The 17238-nt window shown below is 41.6% G+C and overlaps 1 protein-coding gene across 5 annotated transcripts in view; it reads right to left on the reverse strand.

The window, feature by feature from the left end:
* Window positions 1–16661, reverse strand: part of SNX13 (sorting nexin 13) — a 74052-nt gene extending 57391 nt beyond the window's left edge. For 2 of the 5 annotated variants that reach the window (XM_084508225.1, XM_084508223.1), the window contains exon 1: window positions 16641–16659. In XM_084508225.1, the coding sequence (XP_084364351.1) occupies window positions 16641–16658 (18 nt within the window). In that variant the 5' untranslated portion in view covers window position 16659. Of the gene's footprint in view, window positions 1–16335; window positions 16490–16640 lie in introns of those variants that run through there. The other 3 variants (XM_084508226.1, XM_084508224.1, XM_084508227.1) reach the window with 3 other exon arrangements.
* Between the last annotated feature and the right edge of the window lie 577 nt (window positions 16662–17238).

Here is a 17238-nt window from a genome sequence, read left to right on the forward strand (position 1 = left end):
AGCATCCAAAAGGCCTGTACCACTGCTGATTGCCCCTGTGAGTGCTTTCAAATTGAAGGCTTGCAACAGAATAGTCTGACCTTTGAAAGAACATGGTCATTTAAAAACAAAAACACTTCCTTGCAATTCTTTTACTGTGTATATCTGATTATATCTGTGTATATCCGATTAGTGTTTTTTAAATGGCAGTAGGTGACAAGTACCTAGCTAGATAAGCAAACTAGTCTTTGCTATTTTAGTACTTTTCCAATATGATGATTTGCCAAATGTATTCAACGCCACCTGTGGGCTCACATTAAAAAAATGTCAAAGACTGCATATACAGTAGATGTCAAGTTTAATTTTCTGTTAATTCTCCACATCTGCGTTTTCACTCAACTTCCATTTTAAGTGTAAATGGAATGTGTTCATGTATAAACCTTTCTATAATTAAGGCAAGTGTCATTTTTGTCAAGTGATTAAAAACATTATTTTAGGATTCAAATTACTGTGTCTTCACAAGCATGACAAGTAGAATTGGAAAGCAGTACCAACTGGAGTACCAATTTCATCTGCAGTGAAATTGTTATGTTATACTACCAGGAGAAACATTTAACAAGTGCAAAATAAACCATTAATAACTTTGTAGTTACATTCCTAATACATGCCAAATCTACAGCAATCAAAGTGAAAGACACGTCAAGTGGGGTTTTGAAAAGAGGTCTGCATATCCCTATTTCCTAACATCACTAAAGGTCTCTTCTTTTAACCTCTTCTGTGTCATCCCTTTGCCCTTTCCTGCCTTAAGCCAAAAGGCTTTCTCAGACTACATAAAAATTACAGTGAAATCTATACAACACTTTACTGCTGCAGTACTCAGAAGAAAACTCTTGGGAAAATTTTAAAGGGAAGGATTTTCATATACTCTGTTCTCCTTTTGTTGATTCAGGTTTATTTTTTTCCTCTCCCTCCCCCAAGTAAGCCTAAAATATTAGAGGATGTAAATATAAACAAATCATCTTTTAAATAAAGAACATCACACAATGTTAAGTTTTGGAAAATTAGGCCCATAAAAATATCTTCTGGGGAAGTGCAGTACTCTTGCTGATCCCTCCTGGTTACGCAGGCTGGAAACTCTGTACTAAGCAGGAGTCCATCTGTCCCTGCTCCACCTCAGCTCATCCTGTTCTGCTTACGGCATGCTTTTTATGTCAAATGGTTTAATTGGTTAACAGTTGGATTAATCCAAGAGCAGCCACGCCTAGCTCTGTTTAGCTCAAATTTTCCTGCTGCTTCTCACACTGCCTCAGCCAGGAAAGCTTTGGGGATCGTGTTCCCCTACCTGTCCCCCCAGCTACACCAGTTGGTCTAGCAAAGCACTCCAGGACAGGTAATAACTTCTGCTGCATCCTAAAACCACAATCACTGCGCTCATTCCGTGATTTGTGACATTCATTTTCAAAAGTGCAAACCTTTAAATGAAAATATATGTTAACATCACCTTGAAGTACACAACTATACAACAGAAACACAGTGTGTAATAAAAAGTTTAAAAGCTATCATGTATGTTATTGCGATTCATTTTTATCAGAAAAAAATAATAAAATAAAATAAAAACTGGCTTCTTGTTGAATATTACTGGTTAAAATAGCAAAATAATGTTGTATGTTTTGATTAAATTTGCGCGTGTAAGACGATGAAGAAAAAGAACAGTCTTCTGATTAACACTGCTTCTACCAGAAGGAATAAATATTTATCCCAAAACTTCATTTTAAAGTGAAAAATCAAAGTGAAACAGCCTGGATTAATGAGTCAAGGGGCTTTACTGTTTTTTTGTTTGTTTGTTTTCCAACACCTGCTCTACCAGCATTTCTGATGACAACATGAAATTAGGAAGTGGATTTTTTTAATTATTTTAATTGACCCAACCTTCATTTCTCTAACATTTATTCTCTGGGCTAACAGCTACTTTATCTAAGCAGAAATAACTACAAAGGACAGAAAGCCTTGTTTCACACAATCCAATTTTGAAAGTAGAATATTTATCATGTAACTAGGAAAACCAAGAGGCCACCTTCACACACACAGACACACACTTTCTGATCACAGGCTTGCAGTAAAAACCTAATTCTGAACCACATTCTAATCCAAAAGGACAGGGAATAACAGGTTTAGAAGACGCAATTCAGCATCTTGGATAATGATGAGAAATAGGAGATGCAAGCCCACTTTCAGACAGTTTCTTAAATCTAAGAAGAAACGACATACACGAAGTCATTTTTAGTTTGATTTCCAAAAAGTGATCCTTACTGACTTGTATCTAGCTTAGTTTGGCCAGAAGGAAAACAGACAGGAAGGATCCAACAGGACCAGACAAACAGGACCAGGCTTATTGCTTGACACGATCACCTTAGGTGATCCAACATGAGAACAAAGTAATCCCTCTAACGCAAGCTTGAATTCAAACCAGTGAGATAATCTACACTGTTTTACGTTCAGCCTCTGGATAAACAGATTACATCTATTTCAGGTCTTGCTAGTGCAAAACTCTGGAGAAGAAAAAGAGGGAGAACTGGAATCTCTTATCAAGTAACATTTAATAATTTTTTAAATACAAAAATGACACAGGATGTGGCTTTATGTTCAAAGGCCATTCTTGTCTGAGATCTTTAGAAATGGAGAAGAAAGTGGAAAGAAACTGATTATAAGAGATCTAATGAACACTAATTATTTTTCTTAAAATAAATCCAGTATTTCCTCCCTAGAATTATCACGGTTTCACAACAGTGCTTACATGAAAATATTTTGCATAATCTTAGACAAAATTGGCTTCAAAAAGTTTATATGCAATTGATACTTCAGGAAACCTCAAAAACTTTATAAACAATAGCCCATAAAAACAGGAAGCGAAACAAAGTGAAAGTGTTTTTTTTCACCACAAGTGCAGAATTTGTCAACAACACAGAAGGATAAAATAAGCTCAATTCCATAAAATGATGAACTTTTTAGAACTATACACCACAGCACCAACTGTGCTTTTTCTGTTTTGCTCATTCCTAAATAACTCCTGAAAAATGTCCTAAAAACATCAAGTGTGAAACACAGCATGGACAATACCTTCAATTTTGCAGAAGCATCTTTAAGCAATATAATTATTCTCAAGCAAACCCCATACAACAAGTAGATCACTAATAAACCATGTTTTAATGACCTATCTGTAGATATGTATGATTTTAACCAATAAATTGTATATATAACATATATATACACATATATTTGTATACACACACACACAATCCAGAATGGTTTAGTTATTAGGACTCTGACTATAAAATTAGTCACCCAAGTTTTTTGTTTGTTTCTTTAACCTGCTGGTAATATATTAAATATTATTTGATACTTGCAGCACAATTGTCAAGAGTCCCCTGAACTAAACTCATTTACAACTCTTACTGTAAGATGAAGCTGCTCTGGATGCACTGTAGTATTTCACCGTCCAGTTGTGTTTTTTCTTAACTTTAAAGTTACATAACACAATCTAATGGTTCCCAAATAATCAACACTCCTTCTCTAGATAAAAAGTTACTTTAAAATATTAAATTAGCAGTGTAACTTCACAGTGTTTTACCTGAGACTGGGCTAAATATAATAAGATACTCTAATTGCCTTAGTGGGTCAGGCTATAGATGTGAAGGAATATAAGCAAAAAAAAAGCTAATTCACATTAGCTACCATAATTGCCAGAAGGGTTCCTCTTGAAATAGACACCTCAATGAGACCAAATATTAATTTCCACATTGTCCCTAGTGGTCAAGTCTGTCATCTCTAACTATTGCCATTCACGTCACATCTTTGTGGACTTATTTTGTGGTTAAAAGACACTCCACCACCATTACAAAAAAAGTCATTTTTCCTTTATTAAAAAGGAAGAAAACTATAAACAATAATGTAGGGCTCAGAAAAGAAACCTTTGAGTTTCTGAGCTGTGATGTCAAACTGCACCTTAACTACAGGCAGTACTGGATCAGGAAAGTCAGAGCTCAGCTGAAGGCCAACACAGACACTCTCTCAAATTATATTGGCAGCAAAAGGGCATCTTCAAGAAGGTCCGTCCAGGCCAAGAGAGAAGATATAGGTCCATCATCCTCATCACGGTCCCCGGGAAGGCTGCAAGCAACCAACATGGATTTAGCAAGGGCAGATCATGCCTGACAACTCCATTCCTTTTTATGACGCAGGGAACAAGGAAAGGGCCTCAAATGTTGTGCATCTTCCCTTTAGCAAGGCATAATACCTCAGTCTCCTTATCACCTAACTGGTGAGCTATGGGTTGATAAGTGGATGATAAGCAAAGGAAAAAAAAAAAAAAAAGACTGGATGATGGGATGCAAAAACTTCATCAGTGGTGCCAAGTTCAGTGGGCAGCCAGTAACTATGCAGGGACCTTCAGGGACCAATACAGGAACCACCACTGTTTGATATCCTCATTAACTACCTGGATGATGGGACAGGGTACTCTCTCGTTAAGTCTGCATACAACACCAGACGAGAGCACAGCTGCCATTCAGAGAGATGTTGACAGGCTAGAGAAATGGGTTGACAAAGCCTGATAACATTCAACAAAAACAACTGTAGGCTTGCTGGGATGAAATAACCCCATGCCATAATACAGGCCTCGGGCCAGCACTCTGGGAAGCAGCTCTGCAGAATGGGATCCAGGGGTCCTTGCAGACAGTAACGCAAGTTGGCAGACAGCCCTTATGGAAAAAAAAAAAAGCCAACAGAATCCTGCCCTTTATCAGCAGAAGTGCTGCCAGCAGGTCCAGGGAAAAGATCCTCTATCTAGACATGAGATCACATCTGGAGTACTCTGTACTATTTTGGCCTCTCCATTACAATACAAATTAACCTGGAAACCAACACACAATATTTAATTCAACCATAAGGGATTTTCTGCCAAAATAAAGTACATCCATGTACTGAAGCCATATACTCGCTCTACCATCATGGGATTGGTAGATTTAAAAGTTTATTGGTGATCCTAATTAATATTCTGACCCCTATTTGTATGACTGGGAAGTAATACAACCTTTGAAAGTACCGAATCTAGTTTCAGTTTGGACTTCTGCTTGCGATGATCTCCCCTTCACTATGTCTAATTGCTGTTCCCCAAAAATTACTAACAGTCCCCCAATATTTGAGTGCCATCACATGGCACCTACAGGGCAACCAGGTGATCAGGCCCAGTCAGCAAGGGTTTATCAAAGGCAGGTCCTGCTTGATGAACCTGATCTCCTTCTACGACAAGGTGACGCACTCAGTGGACAAGGGAAGGGCTGTGGATGTGGTCTCCCTAGATTTCAATAGGGCTTTTGACCCAGTAAGGCTTCCCACAGCATTCTCCTGAAGAAGCTGGCTGCTCAAGGCGTGTACAGGGGTACGTTTCACTGGTAAAAATCTGTCTGCGTGGTCTGGGCCAAAGAGTTGTGGTGACTGGAGTTAAACCCAGACGGAGGCCGGCCAGTAGTGGTATCCCCCAGGGCTCAGTATTGGGGCCAGTTCTCTTCAAACAGTGATCTAGACAAAGGGATCAAGTGCACCCTCAGTAAGTTTGCAGACAACACAAAGTTGAGCACAAGTATTGACCTGGTCAAGTGTAGAAGGGCTTTGCAGAGGGATCTGGATAGGCTGGACCGATGGGCTGAGGCCAACTGTATGACGCTCAACAAGGCTGAGTGTCGGGTCCTGCACCTGGGGCACAACAACACAATGCAATGCTACAGGCTGGGGGAAGAGTGGCTGGAAAGCTGTCTGGCACAAAGGAACCTGGGCGTATTGGTCCATAGCTGGCTGAATATGAGCCAGCAGTGTGCTCAGGTGGCCAAGAAGGCCAACAGTGTCCTGACTTGTATCAGAAATAGTGTAGCCAGCAGGACCAGGGACGCAATTGTCCTTCTGTAGTCGGCTTCAGTGAGGCCAAACCTCAAATATTGTGTTCAGCTTTGGACCCCACACTACAAGAAGGACATTGAGGTGCTGGGATGTGCCCAAGGAAAGGCAATGAAGTTTGTGAAGGATCTAGAAAACAACTCTTATGAGAAGCAGCTGAGGGAACTGGAGTTGTTTAGCCTAGAGAAAAGGCGGCTCAGGGGAGACCTTATTGCTCTCTACAACTACCCCAAAGGAGGTTTATAGTGGGGATGGGGGTCACTCTCTTTTCCCAAGCAAGAAGTAATAGGACAAGAAGTTCTCAAGTGATAGGACAAGAGGCCTCAAGTTGCGCCAGGGGAGGTTTAGGTTGGATATTAGGAAAATTTTCTTCACTGAAAGGGTTGTGAGCCATGGGAAAAGGCTGCCCAGGGAAGTAGTTGAGTCACCATCCCTGGAGGTATTCAAAAGACATGTACATGTGGTGCTTAGGGACATGGTTTGGTGGTAGACTTGACATTGCTAGGTTAACGGTTGGACTCGATGATCTTAGAGGTCTTTTCCAAGCTAAACAATTTTTTCTTTTTTAATATGTAGTACTTTTTAAACACGATGATAATTAGCTTCAACTACAAAACTAAATGGATGTGAAAAGACGAACCTCAAAGAAGCAGTTTCCGGTAGCCAATTAACAGATCCAGGCTGCAAATGTAGTGCATCGTAAGCAGCAGCTCAAATCCACTAAAGGAATACTAGAACCTTTCTCTGACTATTATGCTGCTACTCCACTATTCCCTTCTTATGTTTAAACTTACTTTAGTTCTTTAAATGCACTGTTTTCTTGCCAAGATACCAAAAATAAACTGATACAAACACTTTCACTACAAGTTCTCACTAGCCATTACATCTGAGCTCTCATAAAGCCAAATTTTATACAAAGGATGCTTCTAGATGAAGACAAACATGAAAAATGATGTTATACAAAATGACAAAAACCTTTACAAAGCTACAGCAATCCTCTAAACTTCCAGTTCATTGCAACTATTTTTCTGGACAGAATACCATCCAGCTGCATTAAAAAAAGTAAAATAAAAAATGAGATCAGCATGTCCAAATTATCCAGTAGTCCAACATCAAAAGATTCCAATTTCTTTAAGCAGCAGCTGATGTCTAATTCTTTGCAGAATGGACAGTGCCTGACCAAAAAAAAAAAAAAAAAAGTCCCTATTTAACAGTGGGAAAAGAATTGTTGAATCCTATGGCCTTTATCAGTGGGATAAATGTAAGGGGAATATCGATTACAAATATTCCTAATCTTTCCTCCTCCTGTGTTTAAAATCCCCTTTCCCAATCCCTCCTTCAATCCTTATGGCTTGCCTGCTTTACCCACTGACTTCTAAGTCCCACTCGATTCACCATTCCTTTTGGTAAATGTGGTTACTTTCAGCATTTCTTCCCTGGTCTTCTGTGCACTTTTCACTTTTTCCTGCGTGCTGACTGTTATCAACAGACCCATTTTGCCCACCGCATCTGAAGTGCTTAAACTTTGCAGGGTTCAGCTTACTGATTTGCTACTTAACACTGCTGGTGGGCTGCGGTGCGTAGCTCAGAAACCAAGGTACGTGTAAGCAGACAGAAACCTCCTATAATTTCTTCTGAGTCTCTGCCTCTGTCCACTTGGCCTCTATGTACGCTCAGAGTCTGAGTATCCTGATAAATATTTCAGCCTCAGCAGCCTCCTCTCCTTTCTCAGGCACAATCTGGGCCCAGAGTTACTGTGCCAGCTACATCCTGGACAGCTCCATGGTGCACACACTGCCCACTGTGGCACTGAAGGGGACAGCAAGCACGAATATCTGTAAATAAAATTTACAGATGGATAGTTTTATGAACTCCCTGGAACACTTCATTCTCAAACAAGCATTTCCAGTACCTGAGCATGGAATATTTCCAACAGATGAAATCGAGTAATTTGAGTATCCAGCTCTTGGTGCAAGCTTACCGAAGAGATCTAAAAACCTCAGCCATTATCAACATCAAGAACACTAAAAAAAAAAAAAATAATAAAAATTCTTGCTAAAGTGGATGTAGCTCACCTCACTCGTAATTATGTTAGAGGCACAGATGTTTTCAGCAGTCACAGAAGGAACAAGGATGATCCCCATTTTCAAAAAGACGGGAATTATTTTGGGTATTAGTTGTATTTTAGATCTAAATAGAAGTAAATGCAGGAAGGCACTGTGTGCACACAATGCACTTCACTTGCACTGGATCACACAGCTGTTGACTGGGGAGTCAATTTCTGTGTTCCCATTGACTCCTCATTTGGCTGATGAAAAATTCCTCACGTGGTTCCTGCACAGCTGCTAGACCTGACACGAGAAGCAGCATCACACCAGCTGGACCAGGTGGGACTGGGAAAACCCCCTTTAGCAGCAGCCCAGACTAGATCCACTCAACTCTAACATGAAACGGCACTCAGTACCTTAAATTCCTTTATGCATGCAATACATTTAGAGAAAAATGTATGCCCTGTCCCGTGACATCAGCAGGAAAACAGATAAACATTTAAGGAAGAAAAATAAAGAGGAAGGAAACACATGAGAGTGATAAGTAATAAATAAATGAAGAGCCACACAGATACCAAAGTGGCAGCACTAAGAGACCAGCTCATACTACTCCACACAACAGCAGCATGGTTACTTTGATCCTTGGAAATCAGAAAAATACCTTGCATAATGCATCAAAAAATGGAGAACAAGAAAAAACACAGTTACGGCTGAATCTCTAGAAATCAAGAGAGAAATTAAGAAGAGCACAAGCAAAATATCAACATATTGAGATTATTACAGGAAAACAATTTCAAATAGAAAACAAGAGAAAAGAAGGTATCAGTAAACTAAAGCAAAAATAAAAGAAAGTGATAGGCAAGAGAAGACCATCAATAATTGCGTATTTTTTTTCCTTTACTATATTCTCAAATAAAGTAGGGAAGAGCTTTGGAGCATTTATATAAACAAAGTTTGCCTTTGGTCTCTATTTCTAACTCATCATCTTCTCAAGAACTCTTTAAAAAGATGTAGTAAGGCAATTGCCAACTGAAAGACAAGACCAATACTATCCAAAGTCCAGATAGTGTAAATACATAAAACTTATTTCATCATTAACACAAGAAAGTCAAATTAACACAAGCATGAGGTAAAAAGAGATAACGTCATGCCATAAACAAGGCACTAGTTATACAAGCACTCAGTGCTAGTACACAAAGAATGCAAGTAAATTATGTCTAGCACAACTACTGAGTACTCAATTTAGAAAAAAAAGAATGAAAAATTAAAATAAAGACTTACTCTCCCCGCAGCCTACCATTATAAAGACACATCTTTGTATCAAAACAATGACAGTTACATTCACACAAAACAATCTCTCCCCAATAATCTTAAAATTATATATAAGCAACAGATGAACCATAATAGGTAAGTAAGCCCCCTTTTTGTTGTTCTGCAATGTACCCTAAGATGTAATCTGTAAATGAGATGTTAAATCCCAAGCTTTAAGATCACCATATTAAAAGATTTTTCTTTACATAAGTGAATAAAATTCCAATTTGTTAGCACTGTGATCAGAAATGCTTGTTTGAATACACAAAATACTATAAAGAGCATATTTCTTCAAATTACATTAAAAGAAGTTAGCTACCTCAAACAGGTAGGGATATTAAAAAATAAAGTACAAATTTTTAACAAATATGCCAACATATGCTAGAAAAAATGCTCAGCATAGCATTTGAGGAAAAAAATGCACACAAAAATACATGTGCAATTTCAAGCACATCCACTTTCCTCATCTACCAAACGAACTAGCAGTATTACCAATCATATTATTTTCAAGACATCACAAAAATCATTAGATATGCTTCAGAAAAGATGCTATATGATGCCATAATACAACACTCAGGAAAACTCTGAAAATAAACAAAGTCTGGACTTGTTATAATGAAATACAGAGGTGTAAGTGAAGAGGTGTCAGCCTCACAAAGAAGAAAGGACCCAAGGCGACTCAGATATCTCTGGTCAGCCTGAAGCAGCTGTTCCTTGAACAGCAATGAGCAAGGTTTCACTGTGCCCTTAAGTCAAACAGTCCCAAGATCATTTTTATGATCAGCAATACTTTAAAACAAACATTCTTTCTACAGTTACACAGGCTGGATACTTCTTTCCTCAAGCACCAGATTTTCAGCTCATCCCTGTGGTCTGGGGTGTCAGATTCTGACCATAGGATGACCAGGAACATCAGGCACGTTCCTCCCATGCCTTCAGTGCTGATTAAGAGCTATGACAGAAGCTATGCCAAGTCTGAGGCACTGTTTCATAACCAGTTGGTTAGCTGTAACAAGAATCTCACGATGAACTTCAAGAGTATTTTTGGCTTGGCCCTTGCCTGACAGCATCAGCAGGAAGAGTGGAAGCGCGGAGCATCCCACAGGATGTGTAGCAATGCAAACTTCCTGCTCGAGCCTAACCTAGAGTGCCTTATATGGCACCAGCAGAAGCGCAGAGCAAAGCTAGCTCTCAGGGTTGCAAACATATATGGATGGACAGAAATACATGATCCTAAAATAGCAATATTAATGAAATAATAACTTTTTGACACCAACAGATTTGGATAAAATGGAACTCAGACCATACCATTCCTCTCAGAAACACAGAACTGAGGCAAGAAAGGCTGAGGAAGAGCTGCGATAAATACGAATCACATAGTAATAAAAGCAGCTAATTCTGTACAAATCCAGGCCCCAAATTCATGAATATTCTTGGAAAGAAAACATTTGTAGCTCATCTTCTGACCCAAAACTTAGATTGAAATACTTAACTGAATGCTCTAGACACCAGTGTTATCAACAGGTACCGGTGAACCTTTAGCTAGGCCATATCACCCTTCTCTTGAAAAAAAAAAAAAAATCATAGCACTACTCCCACCCATGAAACAAAGATCAGTTCTTGATAGATAATAGTTCGAAATACCAAGAGTTCTTCTAGCCAAGCCAAGCTGCAGTATGTGCATCACTTTTGCCATCTGATGCAAGAAGGGCCTTCAGTGGAAAGTGAGCAAGCAGAACCGACTTGAGCAAGGCAGACTGACTCCTACTGAGGTTCAAACGGGTCTTAAATCTCATGCTCACTGTCTGAGAAACTATGCAAACCTGCAAGAGTCTAGAAGTTTCAGGGCCACTGATGAAATGACCTCAGACTAAAATACTACTGAAGTAACCACTGCAGTCAAACTCGTATTCTGTTTTATGAAGCACTTTTAGAAAATCCTCCTTGAACAAACCCCATTGAAAATTTGTGGAGCTTTTAAAATGCCAATTGATTCAATTCACAAGTAAAGTTGTCTTATAGAGCTTTCACTGAGATCACATTCCCTGCAATATCTAAAACACCAAGCAACGCTAAGTCCTTCAGAAATCTACTTCTCTTCTCTAAAGATTTCAGAGCTATTTCTGCTTCTGAGCAAGAGTAAAATGCTTGACAGATACTACTGAACTCTAGCAGGATAGAAATTGCTTTATTTCCAAAATAAATAACAGTTATAAAAGAAGTCACCTAGCTGAACATACCCACCAACCATGCTTACTCACGTTATAAGCCAATGTCTACTTCATCTCATACCCATAATCAAAATTACACAGTTAAAGTATAATACAATAGAAATCATGTAAACAAGGTTAGTGATCTTGCCAAAATATTCCAATATGGTTACATCATGAAATAGCGCCCCATTTTTTCAGTTCAGAAATGAAAGATTACTGATTACTTATGGAATAATAATTAAAAAAAGAGAACAAGCAATTAAGCCCAAGATCATGATGTCCTGCACTTCTTGAAGTTTCTCCCTCATGTAACTGAAAGTGCCAATTACAATTGATTTTTCTATTATTCCAGCCTTAGTGCTTTCAGCCAAGAGACAGTGAAAGGTGTTAATGGGACTTGAAAATATTAGTTCTTAAAAGTGTTGCCAATAGCCTGCACACAACTCCAATGGTTTCTCATTTCTAATAATAGCAATGCTCCTCATGTTAGTTCAGATGAAAACCTGCTTTGTCATCTCCGTAAGGGTGGGGATAAAGGGACAAACATATTTAAACCAGAGATAATTCCCTAGAGCACTACCAAACAGAGGAAATCAACTTTTAAGCTCCTTAAGCTATCTAACCAGGCAAACCATTACAATTTTTACTGAATTAAGGAGCTTCACACTTTTCCTCTTCCACACTGTTTTGGGGAATTGCACAGAATGACATTTTAGAACTGATGCAAAACTCCATTAAACCTAATCACTTTATGACCACCTATGTAAGAATAACCATAGAATCACAGAATGGTTTGGGTTGGAAGGGGCCTTAAAGACCACCTAATTCCAACCCCCTACCATGGGCAGGGACACCTCGCACCAGACCCGGTTGCCCAAGGCCCCATCCAGCCTGGCCTTGAACACCTCCAGGGATGGGGCATCCACAGCTTCTCTGGGCAGCCTGTTCCAGTGCCTCACCACTCATTGAAGAATTTCCTCCTTATATACGATCTACATCTACCCTCTTTCAGTTTAAAGCCATTAGCCTTGTCCTATTCTTACACTCCCTGACAAAGAGTCCCTCCCCAGCTTTCCTGTAGGCCCCCTTTAGGTACCAGAAGGCCGCTATGAAGTCCAAAGGGTTTAGATGTTAACAGCCTTTAGCTGTTTAGCAGTTAACTGTGTCCTGCATCTTTCAGGGCTGGAGGAACATATACATTACAATGTGCTACTGTTTCAGTAAGGCTAATTCATTATTATTCTAAAGCAAGTTAAAACAAGCTGCTAAGTCAATCTTTATTCTTAAAGTCAGGCTAATTTCCTTGGTTTTCCCCAAAAACAGCTCTCAGTGGTTAGTACCCATCAAAATCCAACAACAATAAAAGTTTGTTATACATACTTTTTATTTATAAAGTAGTTTAACTATCGTTATCGTTTACCTGTAGTTAATGAATTATCTTGTCTGGTTGCAATAAATACTAACAAATCAGAGCTCATTTTACATTGGTTATTTTCAGTTGCAGACAAGAAAAAGTAACTTTTCCTACTTTGTCAAATTTCAGAAAGCTTCTCAACTGTCACTAGCTAGTGACTGCAAAGTCTCTCTGCTAAAATGAGAACTAAACTGTTGAAAATTTAGCTGCTGATAAATTCAGAAGGATGCCATCACTAAGAATCTCAAACCAGTTTAATAAGAAAAACATTGGAGAAGAAGCTGTAGAAAAACTGCGGAGCATGCTTATGCTTCCAGGGAGGCAATACTGACTGCAAACTCAGTTGCAGGTTGTCAGTTTTAAATAAGCTCTGAAACTTCTCATAAATGAAGTCTCACTGAAATCCTATTTTGCCCCCATTTGAATTTAAGATAAAATTAAGCAGCATAAGCCACAGTTGTTAAACACCTGCTGCCTTGCTGTGCCAAGGGCTGTACAGTTGCCACTGCACAGAAGTCAAGAACGGTGAAGGCAGCCACCTGAAAACACAGGGATGGACAAGGGCAACTCATGTCCATCACGGCTTCATCAGAGGAGAAAACCAGTGCTGAGTGCTGAAGCAGTAAGTCGCGTGGGAACAGGCCACACTGAGTCTTGAATGGCAAAGGAGACATCTGATGAGCAAGAAAAAGGGAACAAGTGAAAAGACACAGAAAGGTCAACCAGAGAAACAGCTGTTGCAGCAGCACTCTGAACACCTACAGACAGAACGCATTGACACGACCGCAGAAGTGAGTTCCAATGCCCAAAAAGACGACAAAAAGTTGGGGAACAGCCTTTGCTAGGTAGGTAAATAAGCATGTGTCTGGCACCCAACAATATGATCTGTGATGCAACTAAAATAAGGCCTGCAGTAAGGGAAAAAAAATCCAACCAACTACCCAGCATTTTTTTCCTGACAGGAAGCACGATCTTCCCCTGAAATTACTGATTACAAGGCCCTAATTCTAACCGCATCAGAACTGGCCTGAATCTGCTGCAGTCTGCATATACAGTCAAAGGATGCAGGAAGCTGATTCTGAGAAACTAAGTTACATTTTAACCGTACGATAACAGCACATGCAGAACCAGATCTTGCCTCTTCTTCACACTTAAAAATGCAAACTTAAATATTTTGCTTAATTATATTGAATTCATAAAAGTAGCAGCTCTAGCAGGATTTTTTTCCAAGTTTTTAATGACCCAAAAATCGACGGTGATCTTGGCCATTTTAGGCAGTAGCAAACTACCCACGTCCACAAAAATCCACCAAATTAGCTTTTTTTTTTTTTTTTTTTTTTTTAAATCTTTTTCTCATCTCGCTTCACTGTATGCTTTTAAATAAACAGTTACTCTGTAACAGAAAAAAAGACCTACTGGCTGTCTGGCATTCACCCTCCCTAAAGTTAGTTAGTACAGCCTTCGTATTTTAGGAAATATTGCACCCAGATATTAAGATAAATTTAGGCAGCCTAAAGATGCATGCAGTTGTCCCTACTGTCCTACTCTAATGCCAGTCCACCATATATTCCAATTAACTTTTCACTAATAAAGTGTTTTTGTTTTTTTTTGTTTAAAAAAGGATACTTAAGTGTTTATAGAAAACTGTATATGCATCAGTAGGCTTGAGGCAATCTGCATCTTCCTGCCAAGTGTGAAACAGCTCGCAGGCGTGCACAGTTTTCACAAGGTGATTTAGTTACCAAGTCACTCAAGTCACCATCAGAGCAGCCAAAAAAAGCACACTGAGAAGGACTCCTTCCAGTTTGTATGTCAGAAGAGCTTTCTTGTTTGCTTCTAAATTGCAAACACTGCTGTTGCCATTCCAGAGCTGTCTGGTTGTTTAAAGAACTCCTCCCCATGACTGCTGTTCAGGCAAGCAATCAAAGCCTGCCTACAACTTTGCTAGACGCCCCCAAAATTTTAAAAATTTGTTTTCTTGGAAGACACCAAGCCTGCAATGCTTCAAAACATCTTGTCTACAAAGATTTTGTAATGAGAACAAGAAGTAGAACACAACAGAACCCAGTCCTCCAGATACCAAGGCTAAGTATCCTAATCTGTCATAACACACACAAGCTTCAGGTTTTACCTCCAAAAGCCAATGGAATAAGTGGCACTGGTATAGCAGCATGGGTGATATTAAACAAGATTTTTCAAACCCAAGACAATAAAGTGTCCTGAAATAGGCCATCATCAAACAGAACAAAAAGTCAGGTGTGAGGCACCAACCCAGAACATTCTATGACACCCTTAAAATAATCTAAATTACAAGTATTAATGCTTGTACACATCATCCCTACCAGCGCTATTTCATGCAGACCATTAACCCTGACTACCCACCACATACCCCGCATGCAAAAATAGGTCATGTATTTTTACATGTTTAAGTCACTTGGCAGATGTTACCCTCCTGGGGAGATTTGAGAGCTCATCACTCCACAGAGCCACATTTCTAATGCCCTGAAACTCTGATGCACATTCAAAGCTTCAGTGTACTTCCTTAGCTATCGCTGAGGAAAGCAAAGCTAAATTTTCCAGGTGTCAGAAGGCAAGTCTTCATCCTGTAAGATGCTTAAGTTTTAAGACAGTTTATTTTTGGACAAATAACCTTCACCGCAGGATCAAGCGATAAATTACAAAACACATAACACACGTAACGTAGTCATCATGTTTGGGAGGCGTCTGTGTGCCAGACACCTTGTTGACTGATTAAAAATAGAAAATCAATCCGTCTTTGGAGAGAAAACCAAGTACAGTGGTGAGTCTCACATAATGAGACTGACATGAAACGCGAGCCTCCCTTTTGGCACGGGAGCCCCTCCTGACCCACGCAGACCCTCAGATACAGACTTGTCTCATATCTGTCTGTCTGATCTGGGGCTGAGACCCCCGAGCAGGGAGAGGCAGCTCACTTCTACCAACTGCCTACAGCCAGGAACTCCAGCCAGGGCAGCACTGCTCGGCTTCAGCCTTTGGAAGGGGAAAGCAAACGCGGAGCCTTGACTAAGCAAAGCCACCGCAGCGGGGCGGGTCGCAGGGGCTTCGGCGGGGGCCTGGCGGCGCATCCCCCGGCGCGGCCTAGGCAGGCCTCCCGGCCAGGTGCGGCTCTCCCTGCCCGAGCCGCCGCCCCGCGGCCTCTCGCCGGGCAGGGTGAAGGGGCCCGGGAGGGCCCCGTCGGCTCCAGGCGGAGGAGAGGGGCGGAGGCAGGGTGTTAAGAGGGGCCCGGCGCTGCCCGGTTCGAGCAGCAGAGGCCCCGGCCGACAGCAGCCCCTCGTCCCCCGGGGGCCGCGGCGCGGTGCTGCCCGCCCGGCCGCGCGGAGAGCCGCTCCCTGCCCTCCCGTCCCCCCCGCGCCCCGGCGGGCCGAGGCAGGGCTCTTACCTCTGCTAACATTATTACCCCGCTGCGGCGTCCCCGCGGCTCTAGCCCCGCAGCATGGTGAAGGCCGGCGGCCGCGCGGAAAGCTCCCCCCACCCTGCGGCCAGGCGAGCCCCCGGCCGCCTCCCTCAGCGGCCGCCCGCCGCCCCCAGCCCCGCAGCCGCCCCGGTAGCTCGGCCCCGAGCGGCCGCCATCTTGAGAGGGCTCCGTGCGCCGCCGCCGCCCGCCCATGGGGGCCGCCCACGGCCGGGCCCGGTCCCTCCTCCCTTCCCTCCTCTCCTCCGTCCCCGGCCCGCTGCTGTCCCTACCTGGGCCGGGGGGGCCATGGGCAGCCCGGCTCCGCCGCCAGGGACGGGGGCAAGCCGGTGAATGCGGGGCCGGGGAGGGCGCGGGGCGGGCAGCGTCTCCGCGGCGGTGGGAGCCCGGCCTCGGCTGCTCCGGCCTCAAGTAGTCGGCAGCCCAAGGGAGAAGTTGAGGGCAGCAGAACTTGAGGCGTTGTTTCCAAAAGCGCTTTGCAGTTTTTGTGCCCCGTCCCCGACGAGAAGCGGTTCTACTTTTCCTCTGAGCTCTTCGGTGCCAAGCATCAGTCACCAATTAAAACGCTTTTTCACATTTCTGACCAAACAGCACTCCATTAGGGCATGCGGCATTGCATGTCCTTTCCCTGCACTAGATGTTACAAAATAAACCTCTATATGTTTGCTACCGATGTTATCGTTAAGTAGCGACAAAAATTGTGGAACTGAAACACAGCAGAACCTGCGCCTCACGTACTGCCAGCATAGTTCCTTCTGCTCCTGTGAGAGCACACTCTCGCAGCTCGGTATTCAAATACATGTGAAGGAAGGTTACTGCGTGAAATCTGTAGCTTTTCCATTAAACACTGTTCTGATGGTCTTTCTGGTT

The sequence above is a fragment of the Aythya ferina genome (genome assembly GCF_964211825.1).
Source record: "Aythya ferina genome assembly, chromosome: 2".
In the NCBI taxonomy this organism is placed as follows: domain Eukaryota; kingdom Metazoa; phylum Chordata; class Aves; order Anseriformes; family Anatidae; genus Aythya; species Aythya ferina.